Source organism: Polistes fuscatus, unplaced genomic scaffold, assembly GCF_010416935.1.
Source record: "Polistes fuscatus isolate 324 unplaced genomic scaffold, CU_Pfus_HIC Scaffold1, whole genome shotgun sequence".
In the NCBI taxonomy this organism is placed as follows: domain Eukaryota; kingdom Metazoa; phylum Arthropoda; class Insecta; order Hymenoptera; family Vespidae; genus Polistes; species Polistes fuscatus.
The window spans coordinates 4,207,674-4,227,593 of record NW_025112997.1 but is presented as its reverse complement, the minus strand read 5'-3'; the positions used below and the strand labels follow the sequence as shown (position 1 = coordinate 4,227,593).

The following is a 19,920-nucleotide window of genomic DNA, read 5'->3' as shown; positions in this document are numbered from 1 at the left end:
GCTGATAATTTTAAAACATTTAGATAGTAAAGTACTGCTTTTATATACGGTAACTGTTTAATAACAGACTTCGCACATTAACTACTATTATATTTTATTGTTCTATTATATTAATTGTATTAATTAAGTAGATTATTTTCTTTTGTACACATGCGCTACATTCGGATAGTCATATAAACAATATTTAACAAAAGTAGTTACATAGAGGACAAAGGCCTATTTCATTATAGATATTTAGATGCTCGACGTACTCTTTAAACTGTAATATAAGGAATAATATAAGTAACAGTAAACTGTTACGAAAAGAAAACAAAAGAAATAGCTTATAGAAAATATCTTTATTTGATTCGATACACTTAAAAAGCTTTATATTAACAAATGTGTCGTATTAATATGGGCGAATGTTAATTTAATTATTTTATTATATTCGTGAATATCGCAATTAAATTGATATTCATTCTATCAGGATTGCGAGAATATCTACGCTGTTCTTCCTTTTATTTGGCATAATTTTAAATTCGCATTTGGTCACCATGCAATTGCTAAAAGTCAATCGAGTATTTTCGTGTAACTTTGCATTAGCCATAAGAGAGAAGAGCTCATATACATATGTATTTTGTAATATATGTACAAAGAAAGGTTAATCGAATGAGTCTACTCCAATTCTCCTAATTCGAAGACTCGTTTATTAGGTCGGTGCCTCTGTTGTTGTTCGTTTGGTTTTACGATAACGGCCTCCTCTTCGAAAATGATGTGGTACACGTGGTACATTGTAATAATTATTTCTATCAGCAGACGTTCTTTGCCGTGGGTAATTCGGGGAATAACGCGACTGTGGATAATTTGTTGGTCGATGATAAATATTACCTACTTCTTGTTTGACAGGTCGATCTTCGGTAATACGACGTCTAAGGCATACAGCACAACGACTGATTTTCGACGTATGATCTGCTTTCATTGTTTGCTGCAAAGGTTTTCGGAACATTGCATAGTCTTCGATAGTCGCCAACCAGTAAGAAGTCGCTGTGGTAAAGAAATTACAGGTACCCATGCCACGACACTCGATAAATGGTCTAAAACGGAATTCTTCTAGACACGATCCTGGGGAGATCAATGACTGACCACCGCCTTCTGCACCAGCGTCTCTGTGCTGTAACATTCATTTTGTTAATTAATAATGAGCAAGATTTTAACCATTATTTTGATAGGTCTATTTGCTTTGTCATGTAATTACCATGTAAAAACTGTAACCGATCCATAATTCTTCCCAACCACCAGGACACTCTGGTATATTCATAGATTGACTGTGTAAAGCAATGATCCTTGTGGGAGCCTCGCAAACTGAACATCTTGATATGTATCTACCGATTTGTGGGGCTGGTATAGGTGTCATCATCATTGGCATAGGTTCGGGGGTACTGAGCCAATAACTGTAATCGTTACGATTGGCATAAGAGCAAACATCGTTCATGTTACAGAATGTAAAAGGCATCGTTGAAAACTTTCTAACGCAACTTCCTGCACTTCCTGTAATTAAAAAGCATCGTGAATGTGTTATTTTTGATGATAAGTTTTCATGAGAGCATACTACAAGGTAGATTTGCCTGTACTTACCAAGATCTTGTGCGTAGGCTCGGCCATTGCCCATAATATGGAGTAAAGAGAATCCATCCCATAATTTAACTGTATTTTTTGGACAAAGTGGAATCATGACGGATTGCGAGTGTCTAGCGAAATGGAATCCTCTGTTACTGGGGCCGGGTGATGGTGGTGCTGGTATGCCAGGGAAGCCAGCAATTCCTAGGTAAATATTTCATGGTAAATTATTTGTGATTGTTTATTACAATTGAATAAAATGCTATTTTTCGACTTAGTCAATAGTCCAAAATAGTAATGAATCTAATATTAAAACTTACCAGGGAGACCTTGTCTACCAACCGTGCCAGGTGAGCCAGGATAACCAGCAGGACCTTCTTTACCTTCAGGTCCTTGAGGTCCAGGTAAGCCGATCATACCACGTTCTCCTTCTCGACCAGGAAATCCGTCTGGACCAGGATCACCTATTGGACCTCGAGGTCCAGGAAATCCTACCAAAATAAAAACAATTATTTAAATACCTTGTTTTGTAAGTTATTTTCATGCAGTTATACATTCAATTCAATTGGTTTCTTCATTACCTGGCAATCCTGCAGGTCCCATATCTCCAGGAAGTCCACGTCGATTGAAATTCGAAAATGGATTTATACCCCGATCTCCTTTCGGACCCTTAATAGAAAGATAAAAATATTCGATATAAGTTACTTGGTTATTTAAAGCTTAAGTACTTATTAAGAAGGAAGAAAAGTATTTATTAAAAATAACCTGTGGTCCTGGAGGGCCAGGCAATCCTGGTAATCCTGGTTCCCCGTTATCTCCTGTTTCTCCTTTAGGCCCAGGTAAACCTTGGAAACCAGGTAAACCTGAGTTACCTCTTGCTCCTTTTGGACCGAGTCGACCGTCCAGCCCTGGCCAACCTGGTTCACCTTTTGCACCTTTTTCACTATTAGCGGATACACCTGGTTCACCGTCATAACCTTTGGGACCAGGTATACCTGGCATGCCAGGCAATCCCTGGTCACCGGGCGTACCAGGGAAACCTACATATCCTGTCGGACCTGCATCATAAGATTCATTATTATTATTAATAATGAACTTCTTTTTTTCTCGTTTCTTCTCTTTCACATCGAAATGAAGTTTATTTGCTTAGTACTAGGACGTTTACCTTGATCTCCTATTATTCCTTTAGGTCCACGGAGCGAATATCCAACATCTCCACGAATTCCCTTAGGTCCATTTAATCCGTATTCTCCAGGAGCACCTTTTTGCCCTGGTCGACCGGGAATTCCAGGCATTCCATCGAGACCTGCTCGTCCTTGTTCACCCTGCTCGGCAAATGTCTCGGTTCGACCTATCGAGACAAGAAAATAATTAACATTTGTACTTTCCGATCTAAATGAAAATCAATGATTGCTTTTTCTTGAATACATTACCGGGAAGACCACGAGGACCTTCATCTCCTATTATTCCTTTTAGCCCTGGGGAACCTGGGAAACCATGTTGTCCTGGATATCCTATATCACCTTGTTGACCCTATATGTTTTGTTCTCTTATTAATAGTTCTTTTAGAAGAAATAATGTATGGTACAAGTGAACTAACTTTTTGACCCGGTATTCCAAGATATCCTTGATCACCTGATTCTCCTTTCTGTCCTTGAAAGCCATTTAATCCTGGGTTTCCTAGATCACCTGTTTCTGCAACTGCATATGATGCCATTCCAGGTTCTCCTACTTGACCTTTGACACCTGGTGCGCCCATAATACCTGGGTAACCTGGTAAACCATCGTCTCCCGGCATACCTACAATATTTAAATAATTTTTAATTTGCAGCGGGACATATGTATCGATAATAATATTACAATAGTATAGATATTGAATGAAAGATCTTTTACCTGGACGACCCATTAAACCGGGGTCACCATCGGGACCTGGTTTTCCATCTGGCCCGTCAAAACCAGGTAATCCAGATGGACCACGTTGACCTTTAGCTCCGTATCTACCTGGAATTCCAGCATAGCCTGGTTGACCCTGAAAACCTTGATCTCCTCTTTCTCCTTTAAATCCGTCCGGTCCCATATCACCAATCTCTCCCTAAATAAAATACATTTGCCATTTATTTTCGGTTAGGAATCTAAATATCTATTAACATTATTTCTTTGATTATTACTTTAGGACCAGGTGGTCCATTATATCCATCGAATCCTGGTTCTCCTTTTTCTCCGGTTAAACCATTTAATCCATCCGTAGCTAAGCCAGGTTCTCCAGGTAAACCAGGTCGACCATCAAATCCAGCGCGTCCAGCGGGTCCAATCTCTCCAGTGAAACCAGGATCTCCCATATCACCCTGTGGTCCACTGAAGGAATTGTCGCCCGGTGGACCAGGTATACCGTCCGGTCCAAAATCACCTTGAATACCTTTAAGACCCATTTGGCCAAGGTAACCTGGGTTACCAGTGAGACCTATATCTCCTTTTTCTCCTTTCGGACCTGGTGCACCGTCGAATCCTTCGTTACCAGGCCAACCGGTTGGTCCAGATTCACCAATCTCACCGACGTCACCTTCCTGACCTGGACGTCCAGGTAAACCTACACTTCCATCTAAACCTTGGAAACCTTGAGGGCCCATGTCTCCATCATCGCCGCGTATTCCCATGAAACCAATTTCTCCTTTTAATCCTTTCATGCCATCGAATCCTGACTGGCCATCTGGTCCTGGATAATATATAAATGTATCATAGTTATTTTCCTTTTTAATTTTTTTTGCAAGACTTCATATTATTACGATCTCATTACTGTTTACTTGTAAACGATTTCTTCCTTGTAACTTACCACGAGCTCCTACATCACCTATTCTTCCAGGCATTCCTGGTTGTCCTGGTATTCCTGGAAAACCTCTTACACCCTGTGTAGTATATCCTTGTTGGCCTTTAGCTCCCTACAGTAACAAAAATAATAATATACTTAATAAGATAACGTTTGGAATCCTCTCTTCAATAAACATACTAACCTGAAGACCTGGCAAGCCCTCGAAACCAGGAGCTCCTTTAGCACCTTTCATACCTTTAAATCCATCTACTCCTGGTCTGCCAGGGAAACCTTGTGGTCCAGCATCTCCAATTTCACCTTTACTTCCGTACCAACCGGGTTCACCTATTTCACCATAAAGAAGATTTGTGCCAGGGTCACCACGATCTCCTTTACTGCCAACACGACCCTACGATAAATATCTTTTAGTAATATGTGTTGTAATTGGATTAGTGATTTATATCGTAATGTTATTACTATTTATTAGTGATATTTTTCACTGACAATGTGTTTACACTTACAGGAAAACCTTCTGGTCCTTGAAGTCCAGGAGAACCAGCAGTGCCACGAGGTCCTTGCAATCCTGGCATTCCTGGATATCCTTTCAAACCTATTGGTCCTTGAAGCGATAAACCAGGAGATCCCATAGGTCCTGGCAAACCAGGGAAACCTTCGTCACCGGTTTGTCCTTGATAACCTTTATAACCAGGTTCGCCTGCAAACATCGTTTAATTAATATCTTATTGTCAAAAGATATGGTTACTCTCCTAAAAGTTAGGATAAGACTATTTCAATTATTACTAACCAGGTGCACCACTTTCGCCTTTATATCCTTTATCTCCCTGTGTCTCGACCGAAAATTGTGTAGAATCACCTGGTTCTCCCTTCTTTCCAGTTTCTCCAAGAATACCTTTTATACCTGGCACACCGTCATATCCTGGATCGCCACGTAAAAATTCGATTGGTACCGATGCTGGTTCACCTTTTTCACCTGGTATACCATCCCATCCATCTGTTCCATTACGACCAATCAAGCCGGGAGCGCCGTGATCGCCCTAAAAATCATATTTAACAATATTATACAAGTTTTATGTGTATGTGCATATTATATGAGTGTGTGCATAGACATGTTATACTTTTTCTCCTTTCGGTCCAGGTGCTCCGGTATCTCCGATTAGGCCAACTTTACCCCACGGTCCCATAGGACCTTCTAATCCAGGATATCCCTTATCACCGATATCCCCAGGTGGGCTCACGTACTTTTCTTCCGGTGGTAAGTAGACCTTTCCTGCCTGTCCTTTAGGACCTTGGGATCCTGCAAGACCTGGCCTCCCATTGTCTCCTTCCAATCCCGCTGGTCCTTCTGGACCAGTTTTACCTTGTATTCCCTTGAATCCCCGAGGTCCAGGCAATCCAGGAAATCCAGGAGTTCCCGAGTATCCGCTAACACCAGAATCACCACGTTCACCCTTTTCACCAGGTAATCCTACATAAATGTATAACGAGCTTTAATGATAGAATTGTAAATTTCGCATAAGTATCTAATATTAAATTATGTGTATGTCTGTTCTTATGTGCTCGTGTTTTCTTCGATTACCTGGCGTGCAAATGCCACAATCATCTCCGCGGTAGCCCTTAGCTCCTTTTGGACCAGGTCTACCTGGCCATCCATCTGGACCAGGCAATCCTGGAGATCCTGGTAAACCATGTTCTCCAGGTGGTCCTCTTACTTGAACTCCTTTTCCAGGAAAACCTTTGTCTCCTAAAATTATGATCACGAACGATATCAACATATTTATTCTGTAAAAATCTTGTAATTATCTTCAATTCTCTAAAGGAAGTTTTCATTACCAGGTGGTCCAGGATCTCCACGATCTCCAGGTGGACCAGCTAGTCCTGGTAATCCGTGTTTGCCATCGAGACCTGGTGGACCTATTATTGTGACACCTGGAAATCCTTTTGCACCGATAAGTCCAGGCGCACCAGGAAGACCTGGTGGTCCTTGTTGTCCGATTTGTCCAGGAATGCCTGTCAAATATCAACAAATAATGATTTATTATTTATCTATAGTAAGTATATATAATATCATTTTTTGTAAGATTTCGAACTATTTAATAGCTTGTCGTACCATCGTCTCCTTGTTCTCCTTTGATGGAAGAGCCTTTCCGTCCTGGTTCACCTGGTCGTCCGGCAGGTCCTGGTGGTCCTGGAGGACCAATGTATCCAACTTTTCCAGGAAGTCCAGGAGTTCCTGATTCACCTGGCTCACCAGGTGGTCCTATCGAAAAAGAAAAGAGACGACGTTTTATTCGAAGCCCATTGACATTTTCGATGAATTCATAGACAAAAATTTACCGAGATCTCCTTGAATTCCAATACTTCCAGCAATGATTTCATCGAGTTCTGGTATATACGTTCCTGGTTCGCCAGCAGCTCCTTGCCTTCCCGGAGGACCTTGATTACCGATTTCTCCGGATTCACCCTGAAACGAAATAGTAAATAAAGTTAATGGAAAAGATCAACGCAAATTGATTTTAGAGAATTCCGTAGGACGCATACATCGGAACCGTCCGATCCAGGATTTCCTGCGTAACCCGGTGCACCCTTTTCTCCCTTACTTCCGGCAGGTCCAGCTGGTCCTTCGAAACCTTGTTTTCCTCTTGGACCGTCATCCCCTTGTTCACCCTTGAAACCTTTCGTTCCAGTGAAACCTGGTCGACCCTACGGAGATATGAAATCCTTTTTGCTAATATCTTTTAGTTAATAGTATTCTTTTCAATAAATTATATTAATTTCCTATTACCAGTGGTCCCTTTGCTCCTACTTCTCCTTTTCGTCCACGATATCCGTAATCTCCTCTTTGTCCTTTCACACCTTTAAATCCTTTCACCGGACTAGTACCTTTACCTCTTGTATATGGTCTATAGGGTTCACCAGGTTCACCTACGTCACCTTGTTCACCAGGTGCTCCTCTTCCACCATAAACGGTTTCTCCTCGATCACCTTCCATACCTGGTAGACCTGGACCACCTGGATAGCCCTACAATTATATACTATTCTAAGAAAACTGTCTAATATATGCGTCAATAAACAAAAATCAAGATGTTTTACATAGTTTCCATGTAATAATATATCATATTATAAATATTATATTATCTTCATGGTTTTCAATGAATTATTTATCTATCAACTGTAGCAAGATAGCAATTTTGTCTAAATTGAGATGTTCTATCGAGAACCCTGAATAGTTGTCTAGATTATTCGCCATTTTTCTTTTTTAAATCTTCTCTCGAGAAAGTTGTTTCCTGTTATCAGTGATAATCGTGTCAGCAGATAGAGTATCATCGCTTCGGATTTCGGTACACGCTCAGTTGCTTTATTACGAACGATTAAAATTTGCTTCTTACTTGTTGTCTAGAAACTAATCTCTTTTTTCTCTTCTTCTTTTTATTTTTTTCATGGACGACGATGGATCTTTTTAATCGTAATACTAAAAAGAGATGATCACGTCTCACGACGATGATCATTGTTTTATCCTCTCTTACAGTTCGACAAAATTTTACTCGATTCTAGGATTAAAGGCTATCTCGTCCGATTGGTTTCTCTCTCTCTTAATTTATTTTATTATTCCAAAAAAAAAAAAACGTGTGTTTAAATAATTATTGAACATTATCGTAAATGATTAGAAAATACTTACAAATTCGCCAGTTTCTCCTGGATAACCCATATCTCCTGGAACCCCGTACGATCCTGGATAACCCTGTATAGCAAATAATAATTCATTTTTCTCGTACAAATATATTTATATTTTTTGAAAGATAGTCTAAACATAATGATAGAATCTAATTAAATGACAAATTATTTACCTGAGGTCCATCGATACCAGAATCACCCTGAACTCCCTTCACGCCTACCGAATTGATTCCACCTTCACCAGGTTCACCAGGTGGACCATAATCTCCTACATCTCCTTCCGGTCCTCGTTGACCATAAATTCCAGACATACCTGGTGCACCGGCTCGACCGTCTGTACCGTTGCATCCGTCAAGACCGTCCGGTCCCATAACTCCAGGGATTCCTGTGTTACCCTGTGAATATTTTCAAAGTCAAATTTTATTTTTCCAAAATGTACAAATTTTATTGATTCTTATCTTTTTCTTTTTTTTTTTTGAAAACATTATCTCTTCAATATTACACGATTTTAATATTAGAACTAATTATTGTTCATACCGAAAGTCCAGGAGGTCCAGTGAATCCTCGTATTCCGGTCTCGCCCTGAAAAAAAACAAGGAAAAAGTAAAGAAAAAAGATTCATAATAATAAAATCACATAAGAGATTACGTTACTAGTGTAATACACGTACGTTTTGGGAGTACGAAAAGATGAACGCATCGTTGTAAAGACTCTCTCGTATGCCCTTTACGGGTATACTCCATACGATATTGACACACTTCCATTTAAAGTTTCTTCATTCGTCGGGACCACTTTCGTATGCACGAAAAGGAAAGGGGCCCAATCGCGGTGTCTGGTATTAAAACGTAACCGTAAATGGCTTCCTTGCAGCCATTACCAATATCAAGCGAAATTCGTTTCGATAAAAACGTTTTCCTTTTTTTCATTTAATTTGCACAATTGAGAGAGAAACGTTTTTATTAAAGGAATTAAAAAAAAAGAAGAAGAAGAAGAAGAAGGAAATAGCGTCGAAGCAACCTTGGAACGGTGTAATCAAAAAAAGAATAATAGAAAAAAAAAGGAGGAAAAAAAAGTAAGCGATATTACAATCGTCAGATAGGATACAAGAATGAATTGCGAAAAAAGGACGTGGTTTTGATGAGGATTCGAATAAGAGAGAAGGAAGAGAGTATGCATCAACGAATATCTGGATATGAGATCATTCGACTTCCGGTTTGAAAGCGTTGAGATGCAACAGGGAATGAGAGAGAGAAAGAGAGAGAGAGAGAGAGACGGAGACACTTGTACACTTGTCAATGGGAAGTGCGTTATCAACGAGCGACTTCCATCTTTTGTCTCATTCATCCTCTCTTTTTCTCTTCTCCGTACATACGCAAGATTCCGAGATCGCAGCGACCTGATTTCGAAAGAAATCCCCATGATTTTTCAACGTTTTAACAAAGGACAAGGATAGCACGTTTCGATGGGACGAAACAACAACACGTCCCCCTTTTTCGAATTCTTAATCCTCGATCATTGCCGATGATTTCGATAAATCGAAATATTCGTTTCCTCTATTTTTGCATCCTATGATCTAAGCTTCGAAACTGTAATCCTAAATCGTTATATCGAAAGCCTTTTTTGTTTTTCTTTTATTACAATTATTAATCTTTACGATTTGTCCAATTTTGAACATTCGTATGTAACACGAGGATACTTATCCCATCGGAGAAACATCGAATATCAAAAGTAGATAGATATATCGTTTGTAATTATTTTTGGAAACATTCAAAATAAGACGACAAGAAGTTCAAGACGAAAGATGAACTTTGGTGAAACTTATTACGAACGTAATGGAAATTGCTGATTGGTAATTATTATTCTTAGGGTATGTAAACGCTTTTTTTTTTTTCTTTTCAGATAAGAAATGAAGAAAATGTATTCTTTCATTTCGAAGAGAGGAACGCGTCCTCGGTTTCGTGAATAGTAGGACGGAAACGAGAATGGTCTTCACCCCCGCATTTGAGATAGGAAGAGCAAGCAACGCGTAGGATTGGCTCGCGTATCCGTTCGATGAGCCTTATCGCTAAATATGTTGGTTCCTTTTTGTCAGCAACGGCAATGTTACCACAAGCAATATCCTTAACGATGGTACTACCGAACGGTAAATCTATTAATCCATTGAAAATAATCGAACAATAATTATCCTATTAAACGAAAACGGATAAATCGTTAACGCGTAAAGTGCTAAATGATTATTTCGTTTCGCATAATTAAGAAGATCTAAATATATTTAAAAACAAAATTGTTGAGATTCCTTTTTTGTCTTGCTTATTGACGAAACCAAAGATAAGAGAAAGAGAGAAAGAATAATATATATATATACATATATATATAAAAAATAGGGAATACGGAGACGTTATTTTTAGCGAATTGGTCAACAGGGATTTCTTTATCGGCGCTTAGATAGCCTAGTTTCTTGAAGCAAATCAAAACAGCAGTCTACCACGTGCGTTCTTTTTCTTTTCCTTTCGTGTTTGACGATTTAACGTATAATATGTACGTGTCAACACGCGACAAAAATTCTATTATAATATTTACTCTCGATAATATGTTATGATAAATTTTTTCTACATACTTCTTTTTTTCTTCTTTTTTTTTTGGGTTAAAAAACCTAATCGACGTTTATAAAACTAACATTATATAATTATCCTCGTTATATGTAAGTACAAAATAGGGAGAAAGTATAATATTACGATCGTTGAATGTATCCCTAAAACGCTTAGGGTTGCTTCTTTGGATCTCGATAACGAGATATTATATACGAAGGCGATTTAGTTCGTACGAGGGAGAGAGAGAGAGAGAGAGAGAGAGAAGGAAGAGGACTCTTGCACGAGAATGAGATGTGAGAGAGTGACGCAGAGTGACGGAGAAAGAGAGAGAGAGAGAGAGAGAGAAAGAAAGAGAATGCAGTCAAGCACGTGGGTACACGCGTAATATCTGGGTAATCGTTACGTTAGATAGGGATCAATGCCAAACGCGTTGGAACTCGAGATACCGCAATTTATCATTAAACGCCCACGTTTACGTTTCGTTAACCCAAAGCGCAGAATTGTGCCGTGCCCGTTACTACTCCTACGGTAATTTTCGAAGTAGACGACAAATCGTTCTCGATCCTCTGAAGAGTTAGATCAACTTTGATGTTGTTGAGGAAGACGCCCTTAATTAATCGTCTTATCTCTTTTACAACCGAGATCCCTTATCTTCGTGATAAATATCTAACGTGTCGTTTAGACTATTAGAAAATGATCGAGGAACTTAAACGAATGTATAATATAATGGAATAATTTTTCTTCTAAAATGTGTGTTACGTATAACGTTAACTCAATTCTCCAATGTTTTATTTCGGATGATATTTTTTTTCTCAACAAGGATGTGGTCCGACGGTTTGCTTTTGGGTAATATAAAACATCGCCGTGGGCGATTCTCTCTCTCTCTCTCTCTCTCTCTCGTTTGCTTTGTCGAGCCAGAATGTGTGTGCGCGCGCGCGCGCTTCGATCTTCTTGAGAAGCATGACGTCATCGAAAGATACTTCTCCAGCTTGCACGTAACCCCGGTGTCTTTCGGTCGACGCATAAAACGAGATATGCCTTCTCCTCTCGTAAACTCGTTCGTTTCTCCGCAAACCGATGAGCGTTCGTTAAGAATAAATCGAGAGAAACAACATATGAGTCTGCCCAATGTTTTGTTACGCGAATTATTTTTCACGACGCTTTGTCGTCGTTGTTCTCGTCTCTTAAAAAGTATGATACTCATCATTCGCGAAGGGAATTATTTTTTACGACCCTCTTTTCCTTTATATCCTTCATCTCTCTCTCTCTATCTCTTTCTCTCTTTCTTTTTCTCGCTTTTATTCCCGATGATAATTGTCCTAATTCATCCAATCGTTGAGCGCGAACCTTTACGTTATTCGTTTTTATGCAACGAGTTTTATTTCCCGTCAATGACGAGATGCTTTTAGCATTGTTTAAAAAGTTTATTTTTTTTTTTTTAAAGATCGGGGATAGAACGGAAACGATCGATCACGTTGCAATAGATTTTTATATTCAATTAATTATATCGAAAAACGAAAATACGATTCAGTTAGAGTCGCATCGAACGACTAAGTGCGGGCGGATTCGTGGGAGTTGTTGGTTGTTAAACGTTTCAGTCTGTCCGCATTTGGAAAACGGTTCTCTCTTTCTAGACTCTGACGTTACGATTCTTTTTATTTCTGTTATTAAACGTTCTCTCTACCATCCAAGTATTTTCTTTTTGAGCAACGTAGAAAGAAAGAAGTCCGTTTTCATTTTTTGTCTATTTTGTTCTCATATTGTAAAGGCATAAATCGCGCGTGGGAGTGTGGCATTCCAAATAAGTTAGATTTATTGTAGCCTAATGTTACATCCTATTGCTAGGAGAACACTTATTTGTATGCTGTCTAATAAATACTTACTCGATAGCCTTTTTCTCCGGTACCACCATATTCACCGCCTGCACCTTTTTCACCTTTGGGTCCTGGTGGCCCATCCGGTCCGACTTCACCGGGAAGTCCCTCCAGTCCTAGCTGTCCAGGTATTCCAGGATAACCAGGTTGCCCTTTCACACCGGTACAATTGCACTTGTAGGTATCCCGGCATATCTGAAACGCACAATAAATGTTTTTGTTTATTTCCTGGATAGACATTTTATTGATTGACTCAACGGTTCATTCATAAAATTATTCATTTTATTCCAAGTAAAGTTCTTCGGTACTAAATTAATATTGATAAACAAGAAGCCTAATCAGGTTAATATGTTGAGTCAGCAAGCGCTACTATTTACTTTTTCATCATGCAAAATAATGTCCTTAGTTGGTTAAAATCATCTTGCGTAAAAAGAGTCAATCGTCAATGACTTGACGAATCTTTTTAACGAGATCTTTTATTGAAACATTCGTCATCATTATTGTAGTTAATGGTTCTTTGCAAATCTTTCGAAAACACGCATACCAGATAGACAATCGTTTTCTGTAAACTCGTTTGAACGTTTGATAAACTTAGCATAGCCATTTAATCGAGTTTAATGTAAACTTTGATATTAGAAAAACGTCTCGTTGAGAAAATGAAAATGAAATCATTGATGACGTTTAAGCGGAAAAATGTATATAAGACGATATTATTTTTCAAAGATATTATTTATACACGGAGTACTTTGCAAAGGAAAAAAGAAAAAAAGAAAAAACGAAAGAATTTGTTGCATATGCGCGTGTTGGTATCAGATTAAACCCTGACGCGACTGGTCGACGAGAAAATAGATGATTCCGTGCGATGACGATAACAATGATGACGATGACGACGGTAGCGATGATGATGATGATGATGATGATGCTGACGACGACGACAACGACGAGGACGAGCATAAACGAAGGACACGGGCAAAACGAGTATCATCGCGTTGTATACATGCATAGGATATGCCTAAGCGTAATCGCGAGGTCGATGCGAAAATGCATTCGCTCTCCGACATCGCGTAGATCGTTCTTGGCCTCGGCCAGTCCCGTCAAACGTTCGTTCGTTCACGAGGTCGTTTTTACAATATTAGTACGACGATTAGTCGTCTTCCGTTTGGTCGATGAAGTCATTTTGGGGGAAATATTCGTTCGGAACATTTCGGTGATGTTAAATCCATCAAATCTTAACAGAACGAATAAGAAAATGATATTCAAATTATGAAACTAATTAAATCATTTCAATTTTCCGCGTGTTTATATTTGTTCAATATTTTTATTAAATATAATATCGAATTATTTTCTAATCGACGAGATTATTTCTGTTAAGATTAAGAATATTATATTTTGAGAATAGAAGAAGTTGCAAAGGGGTTTTAAAAGTGGTCAACAGGAGTATTGTTGAACACGTTAACGTCTAATGCTTCATTCTCATCTTTTACTTTTTGGTTTTTCTTTTTCTTGACAAAAGCAAGGAGGAGTCGCGAGCATCGAAGGACGTGTAACTCTATTTGCAGAGCGTCGGAGGAGAACGAAAATGGAGAGCCGCTTCCACGCGTTTGCCTTGCGAATGAATATTCCGACTTGTGTCAACTAAGCGTTTTGTGTTCGTCGACTCTTAACGAATCTGTCGGATAAATTAGCTGGAAGAGACCTTCGACTTTTCAATCTCTACTAATTCTCTCTCTCTCTCTCTCTCTCGGAATATTAGATTTATTATAATATTTTTCTTTTTTATTATTTTTACGAGCGAATACGTTAATTAACAAAAGTGACAAGATCTTCATTAGGTCAAATAGAAACTCCGACAAAATCCTATAATATTGTTGTTCGCGTTGCCATTTAAATCATCATCAGTCTTGGTAGAGTTAGAGTTGCCTTCGAAAGTGGTTATCGAGAAGAACCGACGGCACTTGTTTCTCTTCGTTTTTTCTTTTTTTTCTTCTTTCTTTTTATCCCTTGCGCCTTACGATGATGACGTAACACACAAGTGCAACGGTAATTCGCCGCGTGACATAATTTCCCGTTGCACTCGACTTATAGGCGTCGAGACTACGCGGATCTGTGCCGATCTGCCGGCAAATTATGTCTCGATTCGCGATAACACCTTTTTCTTACGCACGATTGCTTATCTGTAATATACTCGTTAGAAAACAACGTACGTTCGTTAAACAATTACTTTTACCCTTTTTACGAATTTTATGTTTCGAACGAATTTCTTTCCATCCTCCTTTCTCACTTGAGGATCTATCTTACAAACGCGCAGGGTTCTTCATCTCGCGTTGATAGAAAAGTCCGCCACGCGTGCTTGCTTGCTTGCTTGCTCGAGTCGACGAGCTTTATTCCGAGAACGGAGGAAGTTTACGAAATCACTCAAAATATTCGTTCCTCTCTATAAAAGCATTTGGGGCTGTTGAACTCCTTCAAATAACCAGATTCATTTCTTACAGACATGATCCAGATCGGAGATCGGAGATAACAAAGTTTTGCACTTTATCTTGATTTTAGATCAACGAACGCTTACGATGATTATGTTTGGTCTACCTGGTTTTATTTCCGATAAGAATGAACTGACTGATAAGAAACAATAAGGCTACGACGATGAAATTAGGAACAGATCGTTAAACGAGAAAGTAATGTAAAGAAGGGTAGCTATCGACAGAACTCGATTTCTTATCGATTATTGACTTTTCTATTGAATTTTCTGTTTTTTTCTTTTTTTTGCCTACAATTGTTTGATGTTCTAAATCTAATTCTATTGCCTATGGAAAAATCTACTTTGTTACATAAAGAGAAAATACAGAAAGTGAAGTGAAAATATGATACGAGTCTTGTGGAATCTGCATAACGTGCGGCACAAGCGATCGTTTTCAACGAAGAGGATGACGCTGACCATGCGAAATAGCGAATGGATGCTATGGGACGTAGGTAGAAGAAGACGACTTCTTCTTGGCCATCGTGATTCTTCAATTCTCCCTCTGGCTAATATATTTCTCTTTTTCTCTCTCTCTCTCTCTCTCTCTCTCTCTCTCTCACTGTTCGTTCGTCTGTTTGTCCGTCCGTCTGCCTGCATACCTTCGACTTCGTCCTTCTCTTCTTTTTCTCTATTCCCTTTTTTCTTTTGTGGTACTCGAAACCGCGTTTATTTCTTTTCCATTTAATTTCATAGAATTATGATAATGTCATTTTACTAATTGTTTTTTCTCGTCTTAGATGTTTTAATGCAAACGAGGGTAACGAGTGTGGGACAATTTTGTTAATTGATGATAATTGTTTTATGCGCTGTTAACAAAATTAAGTGTTTTTTTAAAAATGAATTTAAAGGGGAAATGAAATATTCGAATGACGAGTAACATGATGAATTGGTATCGTTTAATGTATCGTCGTACTAAACATCGATTAAATTAATAGTAGAAGGTTAATTATGGTCAAGATCGATGGACGCATTTCTCTCAATGAGCATTGCATTGAACTCTGACGTAACCTCGAATCTTTCGATTTAATTAATAATCGGACCAGCAATTTCTTATTGCAATTTGAACGAATGTCAAGTTTGATTCTCGGATGCGAACAAATCATCGCTAAATAACTTCTTTGGCGTTTAATTTTCTTATAATTAAAATTGATTAAGCGATAGAGAGAGAGAGAGAGAGAGAGAGAGAATTAGAACGAAAGAAAAACGGATGACGATGAATTTTGTACGATTCGGACTAAAACTAATTTAAATTTTTCTATTTATTTAATTATTATGATTTTTTGAAAAGAGAGATACATTTGATAAGATAAGTCTTTTTCAATGGATTAAGTTGACTTGTAAAGCTCGAGATTAGAGAGAAGCAGGCGTGTTCGAACTTTTCCTACGATTCGAGTCGACCTCGTATTTCCGAATGCAGCGAAATGCGAGGATACCAAGAGAGTCAAGCTTCTTTCTGGTTTTAATTTATCGACGACATATGAGAAGGAGTAGGACGAAGAAGAAGAAGAAGAGAATGAGCAGAAGGAGAGAAAAAAAGAAGAAGAAGAAGAAGAAGAAGGAAAGAATATCTCGCTATAGCTGCATCGCTAAAGACTATTCGGCTCACGCGGAAATAGAAACGGATATGAAGAAGAAATGATGCTTTATTTTTAACTCGCAATAGATACTTTTTCTTTCTTTTAAAAGAGATCCAGCGATCCTTGCTATGCAAGAGAGAAGAACAAAAGAAAAAAAAAGATAAGTTAAGGTTTGTTATAAATTAATGATTATACGAAGTTTATGAAAATAAATAGAGAAAGAGTAAAAAATGAAGAAGATAATATAATTTAGATAAGTAATTCACTATATCATTGACTTAAAGAATGAATCTTCTTTACTGGAGTCAATTCGTTGAATCAAGTACGCATTCAAATAATAAACTAATAAGAATTAGTCAACGTGCGAGTTCTACTCCGGTTTCAAAAGAACGTTTTACACATCGTGGTTAACCCCTTGAACTTTGGAGCTCGGGAGATAATATTATATCGAGGTTACTTGTTTCGTAAGAGATATAATCTTCGCCCTTAAATATTTGATAAAGATTGAAATAGAATCTAGAAATATAATTCCCTTCGCTTATTTTTTTAACATCCCTATGCAAATTTTAATCACGATCTATAGATTTGTATATCAAATTCGATCTTTATTTTATATTTAAACGTTCATTGCCAATAAGACTAGTAACTTGATCAAAGAAAGTTCACGGTCGTTGTATCTCATTGAAATTATTAAAGACCTCTAAGCATTTCATCGAGCGATAAGAGTTCCTTTAGATGGACCGTGACGACAGAGTAATGAAACTGAGATCATGTTTATGATTAGATACAATTAGAACGAATTCTATCAGTATCTTTTGTAAAAGCTGATATTCAAATTTCCTCTAAGTCCGTTACGTGTACAGAATCAAAGAATGTATTTGTATATAGGAATTACGTTTCTTCATAATTAAAGATATTGTTGGATAAAAAAAAAATGTTTGGAGGAAACTCTAAATGAAACGGTAGAAGGAAGAACGTTATCGGTAACTCGTTTCTCTCGAGCTTATCACGCGACAGATATAAAAATGTAAAACGACGATTCATCCCTTTTTTAATAATTTTAAATAACGGTCACACAAAGTATACATGGATTTATTTTCCTTGAATGAAATCGAAACGATATATCTTTACTTCACTTGCAATCTTTCGAATTTCTAGGAATCGGCGGCAAACGTAGAGAACAATCTTTGGCGATAAACTTTGTTCGTGGTTCATTTGGTTCGACATTTTTCTAAAAGAAATTATTTCCAAGCACGATACGACGAACTTGAGGGGAAGTTTACGCTAACGTACGAGCAAAATAAACGCATTTATAAGGGTTATCACCGACGTTCGCAACATTTCTCGATTCTCGAACGATTTTCTACTAATTCTTATCGTCGTAAATCCGTCACTTTCATTCTAGTTTCTAATAAATTATTTTTAAAGCGTGATGTCACCAGCACGTTGCCTTAGTTCGTAATGTTCGAGTTATTAACAAAGCGTTGTAATATTCTTCTTATCGACGACTAGATGTCGTTTCTCTTTTCATTCGCGTAGAAAAGGAAATAATACGTGCGGCGAATATCTTGAAAATTATTTTAAGAATTTATGGGTTCGGTTTAACGATACATATTTCGATTCTCGTAGGATCTCGAGCCGAACGAGTTTTCGTGCTTGTAAACTCAGGGACTGACATCGTAATTTTAATACACTACTAAACTCCAGTTCGGTGAAAGTAGTACTATTGTAGTGTAGACTGCTACCGAAGCTCGAAATAGATGCTACCTTTCATCCTCGGTTTATTCATCGACGTTCAATACCATTTACGTACGCGACCGCCAGAATGTAATCGAATAGCAATGGGTTTTAAAGTAAAGTCGCATCGATTGGTAGCAACAATTGGTCGAAACTAATTAGATAATTAAAAAAAGGGACGTGAAAGAAATGAGAGCGTGTGGGAGATAAAATTCGTGTCTGGGGATCTGGGTTCGAAAGAAGATGGATAACATAATAGCGGAGGATGATTCCGGCTTGGGTCTTGCGAAACCGACACGACGATCGTCCTACACCTCCCCTAACTCGGTCGGCCTTCCTCTTTCGTCTCCTACAACAAAGACCGTTCCCTACCACCGGGCGTCGAAATCGCCTGCGGAACAGGCTGGCTGCCTGCCTGCTGAGTGACTTCAATGAGACAGAAAGATAAAACTATTTGAAAAAGGAAACTATTCGAGATTTTCGGACAAGGCTCAACCTATTCTATGCAACATAGATATTTTTCTACGACTTTAGGATGTTAGTTTAAAGGGATTCTTTTTATTAAGATTCACTTTCGTACGATCTGCGGCATGGAATACTATCTTTTACGATTGAATTCATTGACCGATCCTTTCGATTGAACATTCGAAGATATATCAAAGAGGGTCTAGAGGATGAAAGGTTACGTCATCGTAGCACCTTCCATTGAGTATAATGGAAAAGCATGAACTGGATACGTTCGTATTAAGTCGTCTCCCCACACGTTAGTTAAAAGTTAAAGACAAGTAACAAGAATAGCGTCGTCGTTCACCCACGTTCATAAGCGAGCCCGCGTGTTTCGAGCGTGCCGTCACGCAGTTGATTTTCTTTTTCGCTCGGTCAATTCTATCGATTGACAGGCAGGCGGCAAGTAATCAAGCAAGCAAGCAACCAAGCAAGCAAGCAAGCGAATGTTATCTTTACGAGATGCCTCTACTAAATATATGATTATATAGATAAGGACTCACCACAGCTTCGTACGAAGGTATAAACCCAACGACGATAATAAGAAGGACCCAGGCGATTCGTAGGATGTTAGGGCTTGGCCCATCCAAATTGGCGGCCAAGGGCCGCATCGTGGATGGCCTCCTCCTCCTCCTCCTTACCTCCCTCTCCAGAGGATTCGCTCGTCTACCTGACGAGGCGGTGATCCTTTATCGCGAAAATTCAGCGAGTCAAGCGTTCGGTTCGACGACGTCTGGGTCGCGTCTATTCGGTGTCTCTTCGTGGCGTGGCGCAGAGGAGTCCAGTCGAGTTGCGGACGAGTCTTGAAGGGCCCACGGTCAGAGGTAGAGAAAGAAGGAATGACCAAGTGAAGAGAAGAGTCTGAGGGAGAAAAAGAAAGATAGGAAGAGAGCAAGCACGGTGCGAGAGAGAGAGAGAGAGAGATAGGAGAGCGACCACTCGATCGCTGCAGCCGCCACACACAGAGAGCCGGCGTGTCGTCGAAGAGAGGGCGGGAGGGAAAGCGTGCCGCACCGGTATCCTT

The 19,920-nt window shown here is 38.8% G+C and overlaps 1 protein-coding gene across 1 annotated transcript; it reads right to left on the bottom strand.

The window, feature by feature from the left end:
* Positions 1-319: 319 nt before the first annotated feature.
* Positions 320-19,583, bottom strand: LOC122526061 (collagen alpha-5(IV) chain). The gene is made up of 27 exons (XM_043649210.1): positions 19,400-19,583; positions 12,570-12,755; positions 8,633-8,677; positions 8,269-8,490; positions 8,100-8,162; positions 7,206-7,442; positions 6,962-7,123; positions 6,758-6,884; positions 6,531-6,680; positions 6,254-6,430; positions 6,000-6,164; positions 5,539-5,888; positions 5,208-5,457; positions 4,924-5,117; positions 4,605-4,811; positions 4,427-4,532; positions 3,765-4,309; positions 3,490-3,688; positions 3,197-3,396; positions 3,030-3,129; positions 2,762-2,947; positions 2,362-2,654; positions 2,178-2,265; positions 1,917-2,087; positions 1,615-1,800; positions 1,235-1,527; positions 320-1,150 (listed from the first exon to the last, which is right to left on the bottom strand). The coding sequence occupies exons 1-27, from the start codon at positions 19,505-19,507 to the stop codon at positions 689-691; spliced, it is 5,472 nt and encodes a 1,823-aa protein (XP_043505145.1). The 5' UTR covers positions 19,508-19,583; the 3' UTR covers positions 320-688.
* Positions 19,584-19,920: the final 337 nt, after the last annotated feature.

Excerpts from the sequence above, each read along its gene's own strand:
- LOC122526061 (XM_043649210.1), bottom strand. The coding sequence starts at position 19,507 with ATGCGGCCCTTGGCCGCCAATTTGGATGGGCCAAGCCCTAACATCCTA. Across the intron at positions 12,756-19,399 it reads TACCTTCGTACGAAGCTGTG|ATATGCCGGGATACCTACAA; the intron begins GTGAGTCCTTAT and ends TGTGCGTTTCAG. Across the intron at positions 4,533-4,604 it reads AGGGCTTGCCAGGTCTTCAG|GGAGCTAAAGGCCAACAAGG; the intron begins GTTAGTATGTTT and ends TTGTTACTGTAG.